At 47.9% G+C, this 20,300-nt stretch overlaps 1 protein-coding gene across 10 annotated transcripts in view; it reads left to right on the top strand.

Moving 5' to 3' along the window:
• KIAA1671 overlaps positions 1-20,300 on the top strand; it is a 212,717-nt gene that overhangs the window by 102,579 nt on the left and 89,838 nt on the right. For all 10 annotated transcript variants that reach the window (XR_013978975.1, XR_013978976.1, XM_080979178.1 and 7 more), the window contains one exon: positions 6,642-6,760. Coding sequence is in view for 8 of the 10 variants with exons in the window: in XM_080979178.1 (XP_080835304.1) it covers positions 6,642-6,760 (119 nt within the window). In the remaining 2 variants the exon portion in view is untranslated. The remainder of the gene's footprint in view (positions 1-6,641; positions 6,761-20,300) is intronic.

The raw sequence follows: 20,300 nt of genomic DNA, 5'->3' as shown, positions 1-20,300 counted from the left end.
TGGTGATCACAGCATTCCTTTCTAGGTGCTCACCGACTGTTTGCTTAATGATCTGCAAGAAGCCCAAAATAAAATTTAAAATATTAACTGATGTAAAGGAAAGAGGGGGATTTGCCCTGTCAGACTTTAAACTTTATTATGAATCAGCAGCATTCTGCTGGTTGAAAGATTGGCTGCTTCTTGAGAACACAGACATTTTGGATCTAGAAGGTTTCAATAATGTTTTTGGGTGGCATGCATACTTATGGTACGACAAGGTTAAAGCACATAAAGCATTTAAAAACCATATTGTCAGGAAGGCATTGTTTAATGTCTGGACAAGATATAAAGACTTACTTGAAAATAAAACCCCAAGGTGGTTGTCACCGATGGAGGCAAAGGCCCTGAAAAAGCTCAATATGGAGGCCAAGTGGCCGAAATCTTGGGAAATCTTGGAGCAAGAAGGAGACAAATTGAAATTGCAGAGTTTTGAGAAACTAAAAGATAAAGTGCAAGACTGGCTTCATTACTATCAAATAAGAGAGGCTTATAATTTAGACAAAAAAATTGGCTTCCAGGTGGAAAAATCAAAGTTGGAAACAGAACTGTTAGATCCTAAAACAAAGATACTTTCAAGAATGTATAACTTGCTGTTAAAATGGAACACTCAGGACGAGAAGGTTAAATCTGCTATGATTAAATGGGCACAGGACGTTGGACATAACATTATGTTTGCTGACTGGGAACAGTTGTGGACCACAGGTATAAAATTTATGGCATGCAATGCCCTAAGAGAGAATATTAGGAAAATGATATACTGGTGGTACATGACCCCAGTCAAGCTTGCAAAAATCTATCACTTACCCGATAATAAATGTTGGAAATGTAAAGAAACTGAAGGTACATTCTTTCACCTTTGGTGGACGTGCCCAAAGATTAAGGCGTTCTGGGAGATGATCTATAATGAAATGAAAAAGGTATTTAAATTTACCTTCCTGAAGAAACCAGAGGCCTTCCTCTTGGGTATAGTCGGCCAATTGGTGCCAAAGAAGGATAGAACTTTCTTTATGCTACAACAGCAGCAAGAATACTTATTGCAAAGTATTGGAAGACACAAGATTTACCCACCCTGGAAGAGTGGCAGATGAAGGTGATGGACTATATGGAATTGGCGGAAATGACTGGCAGAATCCGAGACCAGGGAGAAGAGTTGGTGGAAGAAGATTGGAAGAAATTTAAAGACTATTTGCAGAAATACTGTAAAATTAATGAATGTTAAAATGATGTTGGATTGAAAATAAGTGGTTTTGGTAATAAGGTTAAAAAGAATATGCAAATATAGATAGTCATATGGATGAAAATATATAGTTATAATAGGTTAAGACACAGAGTAAAGATAAATGAAAGAGGGTAAGGATTTTGTAAACGGGAATACAAAAAGGGGAGGTGTGAGGAGGTCAAGGAAATAAGTAAATGAGCCTAAAGATATTGAAAAATGGATTTTTCTTTAAAAAAAATTTTTTTTAGCCATCTGCTTTTTGCATTTTGTATTTTTTTTTCTTCTAGGTTTTTTTTTCTGGTAATTTTTTGTATTTTTCTTGTTATCTTTTTTCTTTTTCTGTCTATGTTTTCTTTTTAGTTTGTTAAACCTATGTTTATTGTAAAATCCTAATAAACATTTTATTAAAAAAATAATAATAATGATCTGCTCCAGAATCTTCCCTGGTATTGATGTCAGACTGACTGGGCGGTAATTATTTGGGTCCTCTCTTTCCCCCTTTTTGAAAATAGGGACAACATTTGCCCTCCTCCAGTCTGCCGGGACTTCGCCTGTTCTCCAGGAATTCTCAAAGATGACTGCCAGTGGTTCTGAGATCACATCTGCCAGTTCTTTTAATACTCTTGGATGCAGTTCATCTGGCCCTGGAGACTTGAATACATCTAAACTAGCCAAGTATTCTTGTACTATCTCCTCAGTTATTCTGGGCTGTGTTTCCTCTGCTGAATCATTTGCTCCAAATTCTTCAGGTCGGGCATTGTTTTCTTTATCGGAGAAGACTGAGGCAAAGAAGGCATTGAGGAGTTCAGCCCTTTCTGTGTCCCCTGTTTGCATTTCACCATCTTCTCCTCTGAGTGACCCCACTGTTTCTTTGTTCTTCCTTTTGCTACAAACATACCCATAAAAGCCTTTTTTGTTGCTTTTAACCTCTCTAGCAAGCCTGAGTTCATTCTGTGCTTTAGCTTTTCTGACTTTGTGTCTACACATGCTGGCTATTTGTTTGAATTCCTCTTTGGTGGTTTCCCCTTTTCCATTTTTTGTACACATCCTTTTTAAATCTTAACTCAGTTAAAAGTTCTTTAGATAGCCACCCTGGCTTCTTTAGGCACCTTCCATGTTTCCGTCTCATTGGTATTGCCTGAAGTTGTGCTTTTACTATCTCCCTCTTAACAAACTCCCAGCCATCATGAACTCCCTTTCCTTTTAGTATCGCTGTCCATGGGATCTCACCCAGCACTTCCCTAAGTTTTATGAAGTCAGCTTTCTTAAAGGCAAGAAATTGAGTCCTAGTATGCTTGGCTGCTCCTTTCCGCTGTATAGTAAACTTCAGAAGAGCATGATCACTCGCGCCTAATGATCCTTCCACTTCTACCCCACTAACCAGGTCATCAACATTGGTTAGGACCAGATCTAAAATGGCTGTTCCTCTTGTTGCTTCTCCCACTTTCTGGACAATGAAGTTGTCTGCAAGGCCAGTGAGGAATCTGTTTGACCTTATGCTCTTGGCTGAGTTTGACATCCAGCAAATATCCGGGTAATTGAAGTCCCCCATTACTACTATCTCCCTTCCTTTTGCATGCTTGGCCATCTGTTCCAGGAAGGCATCATCTATGTCCTCCGTTTGGTTTGGGGATCTATAGTACACTCCCACAATGAGGTCACTGTTCTTCTTCTCTCCCTTAATTTTGACCCAAATGCTCTCACTTTGGCTTTGAGGTTCTAAATCTTGGATTTCTTCACAGGTATACACATCCCTGACATATAACGCCAGTCCTCCTCCTTTCTTGTCTGGTCTGTTTCTCTGAAATAGATTGTATCCCTCCATTATTGCATTCCAATCGTGGGACTTATCCCACCAGGTTTCAGTGATGCCTATTATGTCATATTTAGTTTGGTGTACCAAGAGCTCAAGCTCGTCTTATTTATTTCCCATGCTTTGCGCATTAGTGTACAGACATTGAAGTCCATTAATCTTTCATGACACAGTCATGGGTTACACATTCAAGCTGTCCCTTTAGCAGACTTTACTCACAGGAGGAGTTTTAAAAATGTAGATTTTTCATTGTTCTCCATGTACACATTTACTGGGTTTTTAAAATTCCCATTGCTGATGGCGAGTGTGGTGAGTAACCAGGCTCCTGTCCAGCGGACTAGTTAGCGAGTTTCACCCAGAAGCTCCTGTAGGCTCACATGGCCTGCTCTGGCCAGCTGACTGCAGGGCCTTCTTTTGGTGGTGTGGCTCCCGACCTCACACCCTGCATGTTCCAGCAGGTATTTAATGTGTTGCATAAATAACATGTGGTGGCTGTATGCCTCAAGATATTCATTGAGCTGAGGTTCTAAACTCTTTCCCCAAGACTGAGTCTAGAAACAAAAATGTTGTACCACAGAGTCTCCATTACCTTAGTAGAGCAGCTGTACTAATACACTGGAAACTTTCATATGGTTTGGGTCAAGTAATTTAGAGCACTCCACAGTCTCTCACAATCCAAATCAGTTGTCTCTATTTCTTATTTTTCCAACCTTAAATTTAGTTCTCCACATTCTTGCAACAATTTGAACTTTTCTTTTAGAAGAAGCTCATGAAAGTTCATCAGCATTTCGGTGTGAATTTATCTGAATACATTCTGTATGCAATTGTGCCCAATATACACATTCATGAATACCAATTTCCCCGGCCTAACACAATGCATTTCACTAATCTGTGCATCTTTTATCTGCACTTTTGGACACATTACTTGACTAGGGAACTATACTGGAATTTTTTTTAAAGAAATGCACATTTCAAGGGATGGTTGTGATTTGAGTCACATTTGATTTGGAATATGGGAGTTTGGCCAGTTTGTCTTTAAATGCAGACTAAATAGAATTTCTCCCCCTCCCTAAATCCAGGGCTTTTCTCACAATAAGCCTTTTTTCCCTACTTGTGTTGCCCAGCCAGAAGCTCTTCTGATTTTTCCCTGTGGGTCAATGCAAAGTCACCCCGCTTTGGAGAGAGGAGAGCCCCAATCCATCAGGATGTTGGAGAGCCAGTGTGGTGTAGTGGTTAAGAGCGGTAGACTCCTAATCTGGGGAACCGGGTTCGCTTCCCCACTCCTCCACATGCAGCTGCTGGGTGACCCTGGGCTCGTCACACTTCTTTGAAGTCTCTCAGTGCCACTCAACTCACAGAGTGTTTGTTGTGGGGGAGGAAGGGAAAGGAGAATGGTAGCCACTTTGAGACTCCTTAAATGGAGTGAAAGGCGGGATATCAAATCCAAACTCTTCTTCTGGCACAAGAACCCATAGATTATGGTCTGGTGAAGCTTACAGTGACTCAAACAAGGGGTTTGATTGTGATTCTGAGTGGAAGGTGCCTTTCCAGTGAGCACAAGAATTTTTAAAGCAAATATTTAAAGGTCTTCTGTGGCTTCTGTTGGACAACAGCCCAGAGGACACCATGGCAAAGCTGTCCACTGGACAAGTTCTTACTCAAGTTCTGCCTTGTCTCACCAGTAGCCACTTGGTCTGGTCTCAACTAAGACTATAACCTGGGTTCTGGGATCTGAGTAGATCCCCAGGGCTTAAACAGAGAGCCTCCTTGTTTGTGGCTGGGACTTGCCCTCCTGAGCTACCCCTGGCTGTACTTTCTCGCAGTTTCCTCAGGCACAGAAAGGAGTGTGTGTCTATGTTGTAAAGGTCCCTGCCATTAGCAGTGCACAAGTTGGAATCCTTTGGAGTGGCCACTCTTGGTGTGTGTTGTTAGCAAATCACTCCTCTGTTGCTAACATTGTGGCTGGTGTGTCACATGTCTGTGTTTACTTCCCTGAGCTGGGAAGGTTCTGAGGACGGAAGAGTGTGGCCAGCCAGCAGCTGAGCTTGAGGACCCTGGCAGTGCTTGAAGAACCTCCTCCTGTGTTTACTTCCCTTCTAGAGGGATGCTGATGGCAGGACTGAGAGCAAATCAAATAACTTTTTTGGGTTTCAGAGGGCCTTGGCAAAGGAAGCACATAGTTCTTTTTTAATGAAAAGCGATTGTCATGATAGGCTGGGTGGAAGGGACCAGAATCATTTGGTGGCTGGAATGGAACTGCATAAAACAAAGGGCTTTTATTGGGCTGACCTAGCTTTATTCTGCTCTTTCGCTTTGCTGTCTCCATTAATTAACATGTACCATATTATTTTTCAATAGCTTTGCCCGTTGGTAGTGACCTAATCGTGGCACAGTTGCCAAGCGAGAGAGAGAGAGCAAGCCTGTGATGGGCATTCCGTAAACAAAAGGGGTTGGGCAAGATAAGAAGGACCTTGAACAGGTTAGCCCAGGGGTCAGCAAACCCTTTCAGCCATGGGCCGGTCCACTGTCCCTCAGACCTTTGGAGGGCCAGACTATATTTTTGGCGGGGGGAAATGAACAAATTCCTATGCCCCACAAATAACACAGAGATGCATTTTAAATAAAAGCACACATTCTACTCATGTAGAAACACGCAGATTGCCGGACCACCTGCGGGCCGGATTGAGAAGGCATAGACAAGAAGGTGCTGTTAGAATCTCAGTAAGTTAAAAAGTAGAGAAGTAAAAAAGGAAAAATTACTTCCCTGGGTGAAGTAATTTTCTTTTAATTGTCAAATAATTCTGTGTACATTGTGGCAGCCTTTGGCTATGTGCAATAAAACTGACTGAGACTGAGACTGAGATTGAGAAGGCGATTAGGCCGGCTCTGGCCCCCGGGCCTTAGTTTGCCTACCCATGGGTTAGCCAAACAGAAAAGAAAAATGTATAAAGTGAGAGAAAGGAACACTCAGTACCAGATTTTGGGGTGTTCACTGGTTTCTAAAATCAGCTTTGTCTAGGCAAGATGAGTCTATGCTCTGTTTCCTAAGAGGAAAATTTGGCACATTTTGTGAGAGAACCCTGCTATTTTTCTGTGAGTCCTTCTAATTCTTTTCCCGCATGGTACAAGAAGGCTGACCCAGGAGCCCCACCCCCATTACTCTTCCTGGGAATCCCCTCTGTCACACAGCCGGCTTTCTAGTCAAGGATGCTCATAGCCCTCACACAGCAACAATACCTAGAGCAGTTTAAGTGACACCAGGTTTCAGCCACCTTGAAAGTTGTCCTTTTAAAGGTGACTTCCCCATATTTTTGGCCCTTTGCTGTATTTATAAGAACAAGCAAGCAGCCATGGAACAAGGGTACACCTCTCAGTTTCTACAGATGATTCCCTATAGAAGGTGGGGGTGGGATGCTTGGAAAGCCCCTTGGGGAGGCCACACCCTGCTAAGTGCCAGGAGGAAACAGGCATCACGACCCTTTATTTGCCATCACTCCCTAGACCTGCTAGCTGTTCCTTGCCCTAGAAGGGGCTAATGCATGCTCTCCCCCCCCCCCTTGTGTGTTGCAGGATCAGCTGAAGCAGTGCTTTGGCAGGCCAGCTGCAGAAGCCAAGGACACCGACACGCTTGTGCAAGAGACGGACAGTCAGTATGGCACCTGGAGCGACCAGCGGCACAGTGTGGACAGGTGAGGCTCCTGGGATGGCAACCCTGAGCAGCCAAGGTCCACGGATCCCTTTGTAAGGGAGAAGGGCCTGCTCCCACCTGGAGTCAGGATCCACTTGGGATCTACCTTTCTCATTCCCAGTCTCTTACAATGGATGGGAGCTGGGCAGTGGCTCTTTCTGATCCCTGCACTTTTGCAATAGGCTTGAACCTTGGAAACTGAGCCCTTGATCATCATCATCATCATCATCCTTTTTATTCGACCATCAGTCAGAAAAAGTACATTTTGTCAATACACAGTTAAAAACATCCAGGAAGATTTTAAAACTTAGCCAACACTAAAATGGGCTAAACAGATAGCCCCATATCAATACAGTCAATTATAGTCTTGCGACGCTTAAAGGCTAAGAAGAGAAATTTGGCCACCAAGGAAGGTATAGCTCTAGTGGCGTTATTCAGCAAGTGTAAAACCTGGTTTTCTCCGGGTAGGAGGCTGAATTGACATAGGAGTGGGTCTATAAAATTTTGTCTAAGCTCTGCATAAGAAGGGCAAGTCAAGAGAATGTGTTCGGTGGACTCAACCACCCCCATGGCACAATGACAGGTTCTTTGGGCGTGTGGTACTCCCCTGTACCTTCCCCACAATATCGCAGAGTCAAGGACATTTAATCTAGCCGCTGTAAGAAGTCTACGGTATTCCACATAGTGGATTTCTGCAAGGTAGGGGGCTGGTATGGTCCGATAAATCTGGTCCCCTAGGAACATCCCTGGTTTTACCTGGGCTATGTCCTCTTGTCTGGCAATGTCACTCAGTCTCCGGGAGATCACAGCTCTAGCTTGATTGTACGTCATAGACTCGAAGTAAAGGAGGGACAATCCGCAGGATTGGACCTCATTAATGACCTCCCTTTCCCACGATGATTGGAAATCGTCCCTCAATATCAAGGGGGCAATACCCACTGGTTTAAAACAAAGCTTGAGCCATAGCCAGAGCTTCGTCTTCAAGGCCACATACCATAGAGCTTGCCAGCCGACCTCTAATCTCATAACCGCACCCGCTACCGAGGGGGGAATCCTAAGGATGGCTCTAAGGAATCGCGTTTGGATAGAATCCAGTTTCAAAAAATCCCTACGGGAGCCTAAAGAGATGCCCACCAAAAGAAGGGGGAGGACTTTCATTTGAAAGAGTCTCAAAGCTATCTTCACTGATTGAGCCTGGTTCTTAGCATATAGAGATCTAATCTGAATGGCTGCTTTAGATGCATTAGTTGTTATATAGTCTCTATGGGCCAGAAAAGACCTATTTGACCGTATTACTTGACCCAGATATTTAAAGCAGTTAACCTGCTCTAGGGGGATCCCGTTCATCGACCATCGATGGAGTCTCGGTCGGGCAGAGAAGACCATGATCTTGGTCTTAGCATAGTTGGGTTGGAGCTCATGCTGATCACAGTATTCATGTAGAGCTTGCAACATTCTCCTCAATCCAATAGGGGATCTGGCAAGAAGTGCGGCGTCATCCGCATACAGAAGAACGTTCAGAGCTCGGCCTGCTAATTTGGGGGGGTGGAAAGCATCATTGGCCATGTGAGTCACCAGTGAGTTAATGTAAAAATTAAACAATGCTGGGGCCAATAGACAACCCTGTCTTACCCCTCTAGTGGTGGTAACCGGGTTGGAGACTAGGCCTTTATTGTCTAGCCTGATTCTCAGGAGGGTGTTTGTGTGGAGGCTGGTAATCAGGTGAAGGAGACGGCGATCGATCTTTGTAGCGGCCAGTTTTATCCATAGCTGCTTTCTAGAGATTCGATCAAATGCCTGCTTAAGGTCAATAAAAGCCACATGAAGAACCTTTGGGGCTTTGCCGGCATACTTTTCCGCCAGGTGATTCAAGGTTAATATTTGGTCTGTGGTAGATCTTCCAGGGCGAAAGCCCGCCTGTTCATCGGCAATGATATTGTCGTCCTCCATCCATTTCGATAGTTTGTTTAGCAGGTATCCCGAGTAAATCTTCCCAATGACATTTAGCAAGCTGATTGGCCTAAAGTTGCTCGGCTCTGTACGTGGTCCTTTCTTATGTATTAATACAATCAACGCAGAGCTCCAGCTTGAGGGAAATTTTGCTGTTTTGTTTATATGCGTGTAAAGTACTGCTAAAAGTGGGATCCACCAATCTTTATTTGCTTTGATGACATCTGTCAGAGTTGCTTCCAGATCCTAGCTCAGAGGAGCACGCTAGCCAGCGATCATTAAATAAAAGTCTTTATTGAGTTACAGTTTCCATTCTCAAGCTGCTGCGTGCAACCCTACGTCTAATGGTTAGATCGGCGAAGCTCCATCTGAGTCTCCGCCCCTTGTACACCAACTTAATATCCTAGCCTTGCTCCACCTTTTCCGCCTGACTGTTCTTCTCTGGGTCCCTCTGCCCCCCGGGGTCTCTTCCTTCCGGGATTCCTCTGACGCTGACGCTGACCCCCCTGACTCTTCTCCCTCCTTTCGGCGGGCTTTAGGACCTGGCTCCCTTTCCGGGCTGCCTACTGCGCCACCTTCCTGTGCATTTGAACTTGTCGCGCGCGCCCAACCTTCCACCTTCCGTCTGACCGTTTCTTCGCTCCCCGATGGAGGTGTGGCCACTCCTGACTCATGCCCTCCCCCCTGTTGTGAGCTGCCAGCGCTTGATCCCTGGCGCCCTTCCTCTTCCCTGCTCTCTGGCGGTGACGCTGGTCCCGATTTCCAACTGCTCCCCTCTGAGTCCCCTCTGGCTCTATCTTCCTGGGGTGTCCCCCTAGGCTCCCCCCTTGCCCTGGCCACTGGTGCTCCTTTCTGTGAATCTTCTGATTCACTGGAAAGACTCGGAGATCTCGGGTCGTCGTCATCACTCATCTTTTCTTCTGCCTCCTCCCCCTCGCTCTCTGTTTCCTCCCTTGCCCTTGCCTCTGCTCCTGAACCCCTGACATCCATCCCCCCCTCGAAGCCCCCTCTTCCCCCCTCCCCTCCTTCCGGTGCGGGATCTGGGTGCTGCTGTGTCAGGGGGACGAATGTCGGATACAGTTCGCTTCCCGTGGCGGGCCGCCATCCGAAGTCTTCCGGTTCTTCCTCCCTGCTCTCGTTGACGACGGTCACCTCCGCTTCCATCTCTGTGCCGCCGTGCTCGAAACCCGGGTCGTCCCCGAAAACGTCCATGTCCGTCTCTCCCTCGTTGCCTTCTGGAGACGTTGCTCGTCCTGGACCCTCCAGCCACCTTCTGCGGAACTGCTCCTCTGGTCGATCATCCCACCAATACGAGGGTTCTGAAGCAGATCCCGAGGGTGACCCCACCGGGGAACGGGCGTCTCGTGTCGGTTCCTCGTCCGAGTCGAACCCCCGGAACGTGCTGGCTGAAAGCGTGGGCGTGAAAAGCCAGTCGTCGAAAAAGTCTGCTGGCATTGGCTTGTGTGGGAAGAGGGCATGAAACTCTTCTTTGAGCAGAGGTTCGTCTAAAGCGTAGCCCGGCACCCAGCTGTTGGCACTGGCCGGGGTGCCCTCCTTGGCGAGAAGGTATTCTACCCCCTCTTCCCCCCATCTGGAGTCCAAAATCTCCGTGACTTCGTTGATGCGCTCCTCCTGTGCCACTCCCCCTTGCCCGGTTCTCTCTCGGAGCGGACCCGGTGCCGTTCCTGGTTCCTGAAACCTGTGAGGTGCCTTGTAGGGAGTGAGCACCGATCTGTGGAACACCGGATGCATTCTGGAACCCTCCGGAAGAGCCAGCCTGAAAGCCACCGGGTTGACCTGTTCTTCGACTTGGTAGGGCCCCAGTTGTTTATGCCCTAGTTTCTTCTTCGCCAACGACCTGGCCGGCACTGCGTGGGCTGCTAACCAGACCCAGTCTCCCACATGGATCTCTTCGCCAACCCTTCTGTGTTTGTCCGCTTGTACCTTGTATGCGTGTTTAGCCAGCTCCAGGTGCCGCCGCAGCTGATCGTGGACCTCCTGCAACTCCGACGCGAACGCATCTGCTGTCTGCGGCTCCCCCTCCCCCATTCTTTCCAGTCCCGGGAAGGTTCTGGGGTGCCTCCCGTTGTTGGCGAAGAACGGCGTGACCCCCGTGGACACGTGCTTCGTGTTGTTGTAGGCGAACTCGGCGAGAGGCAGGTAATCCACCCACGTCGCAGGCTGTTGATTCGCATAACATCTCAGGTACTGCTGCATGATGGCATTGACCCGCTCCGCTTGCCCGTTGGTCTGCGGGTGTCTAGCCGACGCCAGGTTGATCTTGACGTTCAGGAAGCCCATCAGCCTCTGCCAGAAGTTCGAGATGAACTGTCGCCCTCGGTCGGACAGAATAGACCGCGGCAGACCATGAACCTTGAACACGTGGTCTATGAACAGTTTGGCGGTTTGTTCCGCCGTGGCCACCTTCGCACACGGAATGAAATGTGCCATCTTGGAGAACAAGTCCACCACCACCAGCACAGCCGTCTTGCCCCTCGAGCTGGGCAGATCCGTGACAAAGTCCAGGGCCACTCTCTCCCATGGTTCGAACGGAGTTTGCAGCGGTTCCAGCAGTCCGGCCGGCGGTCTGTGCACTGGTTTGGCCCTCTGGCAGGTGTCACACCTCGCCACGTAGTCCGCGACTTCCCCTCTCATTCCGGGCCACCAGAAGTCTCTGGCTACTAATTCCACCGTCTTCTCCTTGCCAAAGTGCCCGGCAGTGGGCGCGTCGTGCAGCTGCTGCAGTACCTTGGCGCGAAGTTCGTCTCCCGGCACGTAGATGGCCCCTTTACGGATGAGCAAACCATCTCGCAGCTGGAACTCGTCGGTCGCTGCCTTGCCCCTGTGCACCTCTGCCATCTTTGCTTGCGCGAAGGAGTCATCCTGCAACGCTCGTCGCACCGCATCCAGGTCAACTGTTGCCGCCGCGCACGCCCACACTGTCGGTGCGAAGATGTGCATGGCGGCCGCTGGCGTTGCCTCCTCCAGATACTGTGGCTTACGGGAGAGAGCATCCGCCATGATGTTGGTGTCCCCCGGGACATATTCTATTCGGAAGTCGAAATTCGCAAAGAACTCAGCCCAACGTATCTGCCTCTGGTTCAGGAACTGTGCCGTGCGCCAGTGCTCTAGATTCTTGTGGTCCGTGCAGACCTGCACCGTGTGCTTGGCGCCGATCAGGAAGTGCCTCCACGCTTTGAACGCTGCATGAATGGCCAGCAACTCCCTGTCCCAGATGGTGTAGTTCTGTTCGGACTTGCTGAGCTTCCTTGAATAAAACGCTCCCGGCTTCCAAACCCCCTGCGGGTCTTTCTGCAGCAGGACTGCTCCCACGGCTCTGTCCGAAGCGTCTGTCTCCACCCTCATCGGCCTGCTGGGGTTGACATGAAGCAGCTGCTCTTCCGACGCGAAGAGACGCTTGAGTGCCTGAAAGGACTGCTCCGCCTGCTCTGTCCAGATGAACTTCTTTTTCTTGGAGCTGAGCGTGTCCGTGATGGCCGCTGTCTGCATCGCAAAGCCTTTGATAAACTTGCGATAGAAGTTCGCGAAGCCGACAAACCGTTGGACCTCCTTCCGGTTGCGTGGGCTTTTCCAATCCAACACTGCTCGGACCTTGGCGCTGTCCATGGCGAGCCCTTTATCAGACAACTTGTAGCCCAGGAAATCCACCTCCGTCACGTCGAATTGGCACTTCTCCAGCTTGGCGTAAAGCCTATGTTGCTGTAGCCTGCTCAGCACTTCCTTGACGTGTCTGTCATGCTCCTGCTGCGATTCCGAAAAGATCAGGATGTCATCCAAGAAACAGACGCACGTCTTGTAGAGGAGCCCCGCCAACACGTGATGCATGAAAGCTTGAAAAACGTGGGAGCCATTTTGCAATCCAAAAGGCATAACTCTATATTCGTAGGTGCCCAGGGGCGTGAACATGGCTGTCTTCCACTCATCTCCTTCCCGCATGCGAATGAGGTTGTATGCCCCTCGCAGGTCCAACTTGGTGAACACTCTGCCCTTCCGTACCTTTGCGAGGAGGTCGTCGATTCGGGGCATGGGGAAGTCCGATGGCTTGGTCACACTGTTCAAGATGCGAAAGTCCACTACAAGTCTTTTTTGGGGCGTGTCCCGCTTCTTAACAAAGAATACCGGACTGCCCCCCGCTGCCTTGGACTCTCGGATGAAACCGCGCTCCAAGTTATGATCTATGAACTCTTTGAGTTCCTGCAGTTCGTCCTCAGACATGGAATACAGCTTCCCTGCTGTGGTTGTCCTTGCTGCGTTGCTGCAGTTACCATTGCTGAGGCTGCAGTGTGCTTGTGGAGCCTCTGGGGACACTCTTTCGCCATATGCTGTGGATCATCGCAGATGTAACACTTCCTGTTCCCTCTAGGAGGCTTCGCTTTCACTGCTGCCGGTGCTAGGGCTCTGGCTGCTGACTGAGCCCTTGCACCTCCAACCTCCATAGGTTCCGCTCCTCCTCCTGGCGGAGGCGTGGATTGCGCACGCGCTGCTTCTCTGGGAAGGAAGGAGGAGCCCCTGGCTGGTTCGCGCCCTCCACGCCCTTCGCCACTGCTCCACGGACGTCCTTCCAGCCGCACCCCCACCGCCAGCGCCCTCTGAACGATCTCCTGCGTGGTCCGGGGTCTCTCCCCCCTCGCAATTTCATCTTTAACCGAGCCGTGCAATCCCTCCCAAAACAGGTCTCTTACAGGAGCCGAATCTCTGTCCCATTCCAGAGCACTGACCAAAGCGAAAAAGCGGGCATGGTACTGCCTTACGCTGGCCCTCCCTTGCTTCAGTCCATGTATCTGCTGCCGAGCAAGATCCACGTCAATGCTTGACAAAAAGCACCCATCCATCGCTTTAATAAAGGCATCCGCATTTTGGAGCGCCGGATCCTTATCTCTCCACAAATTGCGCAGCCATGCTTTAGCATCTCCATGCAAATGGGACATGATGAATCCCACCTTCTCTTGCTCATCTCTAAAGTCTTTGTTCAGCAGTTGCAGTGCACACATTACATCTGCTCTAAAGTTGGGGTACTGTTGCAAATTCCCATCGAAGTGAGAGACCAAACCGCCTGTTCGTCTCCCCAACCCAATCCCCTCCGGTTTGGGTGTCAGTTGCCCTTGCTTCGTAAGCACTTCCAACCTGACCTGGAGATCCCTGTAGGCGGCAGCTGCGTCCTCCTCTCTCTTCCTGGATGCAAGAGCCTCGGCATTCAGGCGCGACACTGCTTCTCTGAGTTCCACTATCTGCTGTTCGGCCGTCATGTTGTCTGCCGTTCGTGAGCTCTCTAGTAGGCACCCGCTTTCTCTCCTCTCCGCGAGGCTGTAGATGCCCACAATTTCTGAGATGGAGCTTACTGTCAGAGTTGCTTCCAGATCCTAGCTCACAGAGGATCACGCTAGCCAGCGATCATTAAATAAAAGTCTTTATTGAGTTACAGTTTCCATTCTCAAGCTGCTGCGTGCAACCCTACGTCTAATGGTTAGATCGGCGAAGCTCCATCTGAGTCTCCGCCCCTTGTACACCAACTTAATATCCTAGCCTTGCTCCACCTTTTCCGCCTGACTGTTCTTCTCTGGGTCCCTCTGCCCCCCGGGGTCTCTTCCTTCCGGGATTCCTCTGACGCTGACCCCCCTGACTCTTCTCCCTCCTTTCGGCGGGCTTTAGGACCTGGCTCCCTTTCCGGGCTGCCTACTGCGCCACCTTCCTGTGCATTTGAACTTGTCGCGCGCGCCCAACCTTCCACCTTCCGTCTGACCGTTTCTTCGCTCCCCGATGGAGGTGTGGCCACTCCTGACTCGTGCCCTCCCCCCTGTTGTGAGCTGCCAGCGCTTGATCCCTGGCGCCCTTCCTCTTCCCTGCTCTCTGGCGGTGACGCTGGTCCCGATTTCCAACTGCTCCCCTCTGAGTCCCCTCTGGCTCTATCTTCCTGGGGTGTCCCCCTAGGCTCCCCCCTTGCCCTGGCCACTGGTGCTCCTTTCTGTGAATCTTCTGATTCACTGGAAAGACTCGGAGATCTCGGGTCGTCGTCATCACTCATCTTTTCTTCTGCCTCCTCCCCCTCGCTCTCTGTTTCCTCCCTTGCCCTTGCCTCTGCTCCTGAACCCCTGACAACATCAATGGATATAAGGTCATCGCCGGGGGCCTTGCCTGCTTTAAATCGATCTATGAGAGTTTCAACTTCAGGGCATGTAACTGGGTCCCAATCGGGCAGTGCTTCCGGCTCCACCGTATCTCCGCAGGCATCATGAGCTGCATACAGATCGGCGAAGTATCTTTCCCAAGTGTCCGCTGAGATGTGTTCTATTCTTGCAAGCGGCCTGCCCAGGTATCTGGAAATTAACTGCCAAAAAGAGGCTGGATTTCTATTCTCTGCAGCTATCAAAAGGTTGTTCCAATTGTTTCTTTCTGCCTCGAGCTTCTTTTCCTTTAGTAGGGCTTTATAACTTCTCCTGAGGGTGATAAGACAGTTATTTGGCATGGGGTCATTTGATGCTCTGTATGCCAACCATTCATTATACAGATGATTCTTGAAGTTTTTGCATTCCTCATCGAACCATTTTTTGTGGAAAAACTGTTTACCATGCTTTGTGGGGGGCCGAGCTAGTGTTGGTTTTAGAAGTTCTACTGAATCGTCATAGATTGGTAGAGGCTCATCCGCCTGCATAAGGGAAGCCCTTTTTATTTGGAGCTGATCAGACCAGAGAAGTTCGTTCAGCTGTTGGGCCGAATTGGAGGTCCATTTAAGGGCTGTAGGTCTTATCTCCAGATGGTCATTTGATAGGTGCACAAAGGAGTGCCTATCAAGATCGTCAGCCAGAGTCAAGGAAATTTCTAGAGGGAAGTGATCACTCTCCAATCTTGAAGCCACCTTAAAGCTGGATATTTTTGGGGTGAGGTCAGGAGATATCCATACAAAATCAATAGTGGATGCACGTGAACCTGACCAATAGGTGAATTCAGCAGGGTAGTCCGAGCTGATTGCCCCATTTAGCAGAAGGAAATTGAGGGCCAGCAAGGTTTGCCTGCATTTGAAACCTGCGTAAGTGGCTATGTTATCTTTGAATTTCCTTGGTAGAAGATCTGTAGTCATAAGAGGTGAAGAAGGGTACTTGCTAAATTTAGAGAATAAGGTTTGGTCAGTGTGTGACAGGCGTCCATTAAAATCTCCCGCCAACAGAAAAGTGGCTTCGGGGTATTTATCAAAAAGCGTTTCCAATGTCACTTGGATTTCCTGCCATCTCAGATCAACCAGATTTCTCTTATAAATTGGACATAAGTAGATATTGATCACTACTATTGTTTCCTCTGCTGTTTGCAACTTTATAATCAGCATGAGTGACGACTGAATGTCGATTTTTTCGGCCTGAAGATTTATGGCTAAGGAAACAAGAGTAGCCAAGCCTCCTTGCGGTCTACCATGTGATAACGAGTTCTGCGTGGCATTCAGGTAGAAGCCCTTGTATCCTGTTAGATAGAAGTCCTCACAGACCCATGTCTCTTGGAATAGGAGGATGTGGCTGCCATTTATATAAGCAACAAATGATGGATCTGTCAGTTTGGATTTAATACCAGCCACGTTCCATGATAGTAGTGTAAGAGGCCGCTTTGTGTTTCCCTCAAGTCATGATTTCTCTTGCGTGGTTAATCCTGGAGAATCCAAATGGGGGTGCACGCTGCGTGAAGGGGCAGTAAGATGAAAAAAGGCAGTGATTTTTGATTGTTTGCACTCCAGGTTCAAGTTGTCACATGCCCCAGGAGCAGCCAGTGGCTGGAGCGAATTTACAGATCGCTGTAAGAGGAAATCTTGATACGAGGGGGTGTTGTTAACCGACAAGTCCATAGACTCGTCGTTTGCCGTATGCTCTGTAGTTGCAGGAGTCGTGCCTTGAGGATCGAGGCTTGTTGATGGGAAAGCACTATGTAAGACAGAGAAAAGACATCCTTTTCGGTTAGCTTCCAGTAGCTTGTTTAGCCTTGCCACTGCCTCAGTGTTTGTCCAAAGGGCTGCTGGATCCCCCAGTGTCTCTTGCATCGTCATGGTATCAGCACAAGGAATACAGCCATTTTGAGGATTGGAGATCGTTTTCGCTGCAGGGGGGTCCACATAGGCTTGTGTCTGCCATTCTTTAGAAGCATCTATTGTGGGAGTCATAAAGCCACGGTAAAGGCTTGTAATATTGCAGGGTGCCCCCTGACCTCGGCTGACCAGCACTCTGAGCTTTACAATGTATTGGAATGTATTAACCTTAAATGCAGTTGTGTTTCCTCTGGGCAGTGATGACCCTATATGGTGTTGGGGGCAATAAAAGCCTTGACCGGATGAGGTAACGTGAGACATTGGAAAACAGCCATGCGGCTGGAGAGAGACGAAGGATAATAAAAAAGCTGCAGGAGGAGAGGGAAGTTCGAAAGGAGCTGCTCCTACCATCATGAAAATATTGCTGGCTCTCCGTGTCTTTATTTTATGCTAAATTGCGCCATTTGTAACGGCTGGCTCCGACAATCTATAGTGGCCAAAGGTGGACCCGTCAAAGCTCTACCCCTTAAGGCAGTTCCTTCTTGCCGGTGGGGTGGTAGGCTAGTAAATCGTGGGGAGGGGATCATAGGAAGGGTCCGTTGCTGCGAATTCCGGTCCTCAGTCCTCCTTGTAGGCCGGCTAACCAAATTTACTGAATTTGGGGTTTTCCCAATAATGCCCCTACAATTGTTAAAGAAGCATCTTTGTGGAAAGATTCCAAACCAGTTGAGACGATTTTGAAGTTTGCTCAAAAGTGCAGGAAGCCTGGGAGAGTCTAACTTGAGCAACAAGCGCTTAAATTTTGGGGTCTCTGGCAGCCATTCTAATGATAGGAGACCACCCTGGGCCAAGTAAGACCTGGTCAACATTCGCAATGAGATCACAGCAGCTTTACAATTTCTCCAGGCATAATAGGGGAAGCAGGAGTGAGCGATGTTCAAGCATATATTATTAGGGGTGAGTTGGAGGTTTACTAGCTGCTGCCCCCTACTTAGGCTCTGTGCCTCATAATTATCAGGTCCCTGATGATTTAATGGCGAGTTCAAAATCGAGACAGGGGTTTTGGTGAAGGCATTTAGTTTTCCCTCTAACATATTGATGGAAGCTGATAGCACCTTTATTTCGTCAGCCAAGTGAAGGCAATATTTCTGCAAAGTCCTCAGCTCCGCTGATTGTACTATATCACATAAAGATTTACGATGAGGGTCGGGGTAGGGAGAGAGGCCATCTGGGCTGGAGGTCATATCCAACAGCGATTTGTCTCCTGACAAGGGAGTATTTAAAGTCGTTGCGGGATCATGTGGACAGTCTATCTGTTTGGAGGTGTTTAAAAGGTTGTTTGGAGTCATTGCAGGATCATGTAGGCAATCTAACTGTTTGGAAGTAACAGGTGAAGGAAGCACAAGATTGCAGAAAAACTCCTCCAGTGATGAGATAGAAGGCTCTAAGATCTTAGGTGGTGAATCCAGCCCAGTAGGCTTTGAAACCTTAGACCTAGGTTCTGAGGCATTAAAGGAACAGTCTTCCACAGAAGAGGTACGGCCACGTTTTAGATTCGTCATGCTAAACCCCTTGAGCGGCTCGGTTATCTAAGATTCCTTCAAAAGCCAAGCAAGAGCTGGTGGAAGGCCAGGGAAGCGCGGCCGGTGGCTGCCCAAGTTACAGCTAATCAGATTGTTAGTGAAGCTCATTAAGGAGATTTATGGCGCTGGCTTTGCAAGCTTCCACAGGGTGAGCTCCTGGCGTCATCAAAACATTATCGTGCCAACTTCCAGAGAAAAATAGGAGCGGAGTAACTTACAGCATGAACTAGAAAGGGGAGCTCCGGCAAGCGCGTCTTCAGCAGCCCCACTCACATTTCATTTTTTCAACGTCGCCAGTAAAACAGTAAAACAATAAAACGTTAGCTAAGAAAAACAGGGGCAGTGGTGAGGTGATAACTCAGCCAATAAATCATTAAAACTATAAAATTAGAGTCCAGGAAGCCTAAAAAAACTACTTAAAATCTTAATTGAAGGCAGGCGAACCTGACTATGCTGCTATCTCCGTTGCCATCTTGTCTCTGTTACCGAGCCCTTGATCAGTTTTGTGTCCTTGGGCAGAGGTGCTTCCTCTAAGCTTCAGTTCCCCTTTTGCAAAAGGGACAGAGCGAAGGCTGTATATCACAGGGGGCTTGGTAAGCAAGAGCTGTACAGAATTGCAGAACTGAGAGGCTTTTGAGCTTCTGGACTTGATTTCAGTAAGGCTTTTGACAAAGTCCCCAATGATATTCTTGTGAAAATGCTGGTAAAATGTAACTGTTAGGTGGATTTGTAGCTCGTTGGCTGACCAAACCCAAGCAGTATTAGTTAATGGTTCCTTGTCATCCTGAAAAAAAGTGACAAGTGGGGTACCACTGGGTTCTATCTTGGGCCCATTGTTGTTCAATGTCTTTATAAACGACTTGGATGAAAGAATTGAGGGGATGCTCATCAAATTTGCAGATGGCACCAAACTGGGAGGGGGAGCTAATGCCACAGAAGACAGATTCAAAATTCAAAATTACCTCAACAGATTGGAGAACTGGGCACAAGCTAACAAAACGAATTTTAATAGGGACTGTCTATATCTATATGTCTATATTCAAGAAGGACACTGACAAACTGGAACGTGTCCAGAGGAGGGCAACCAGAATGGTCAAAGGCCTGGAAACGATGCCTTATGAGGAACGGCTAAGGGAGCTGGGCATGTTTAGCCTGGAGAAGAGGAGGTTAAGGGGTGATATGATAGCCATGTTCAAATATATAAAAGGATGTCACATAGAGGAGGGAGAAAGGTTGTTTTCTGCTGCTCCAGAGAAGCGGACACGGAGCAATGGATCCAAACTACAAGAAAGAAGATTCCACCTAAACATTAGGAAGAACTTCCTGACAGTAAGAGCTGTTCGACAGTGGAATTTGCTGCCAAGGAGTGTGGTGGAGTCTCCTTCTTTGGAGGTCTTTAAGCAGAGGCTTGACAACCATATGTCATGAGTGCTCTGATGGTGTTTCCTGCTTGGCAGGGGGTTGGGCTCGATGGCCCTTGTGGTCTCTTCCAACTCTATGATTCTATGATTATATCTATAGTCCCTATTAAATATATATAGTCCCTATTAAATATATAAATGAATTTTAATAGGGACTCTCTCTCTCTCTCTCTCTCTCTCTCTCTATATATATATATATATATGAACAAATTTTAACATAATCCCTACTGGTAAGATGGTCACAAAATAGATTTCCAATTACACCCCCACCCCAAGATTTCCCCCAACTTCCCTTTCTGGTTTATAACGTATTCACTTCTCCTGCATGTTATCTTATTCCCTAATATAGTAAAGTTAAGATTATACTTCATTATTATGTTCTATTTGTTGATTGTAAGTGTTTACACAAACCCTACAAGTGAGTCCATTTCCTTATGTTGCTTCTGTATGTACATCATAAAAGGTTCTCAGTCTTTTTAAAAGTCAATATTGTCCTTATCTTTAGGTCTTTCAGTCAACTTCACCATTTCAGCATATTCCATCAGTTTTTCTTGCCATTGTTAT

The sequence above is a fragment of the Podarcis pityusensis genome, assembly GCF_964106645.2.
Source record: "Podarcis pityusensis genome assembly, chromosome: 13".
NCBI lineage: Eukaryota > Metazoa > Chordata > Lepidosauria > Squamata > Lacertidae > Podarcis > Podarcis pityusensis.
This window is presented reverse-complemented; position numbering and strand designations above follow the sequence as displayed.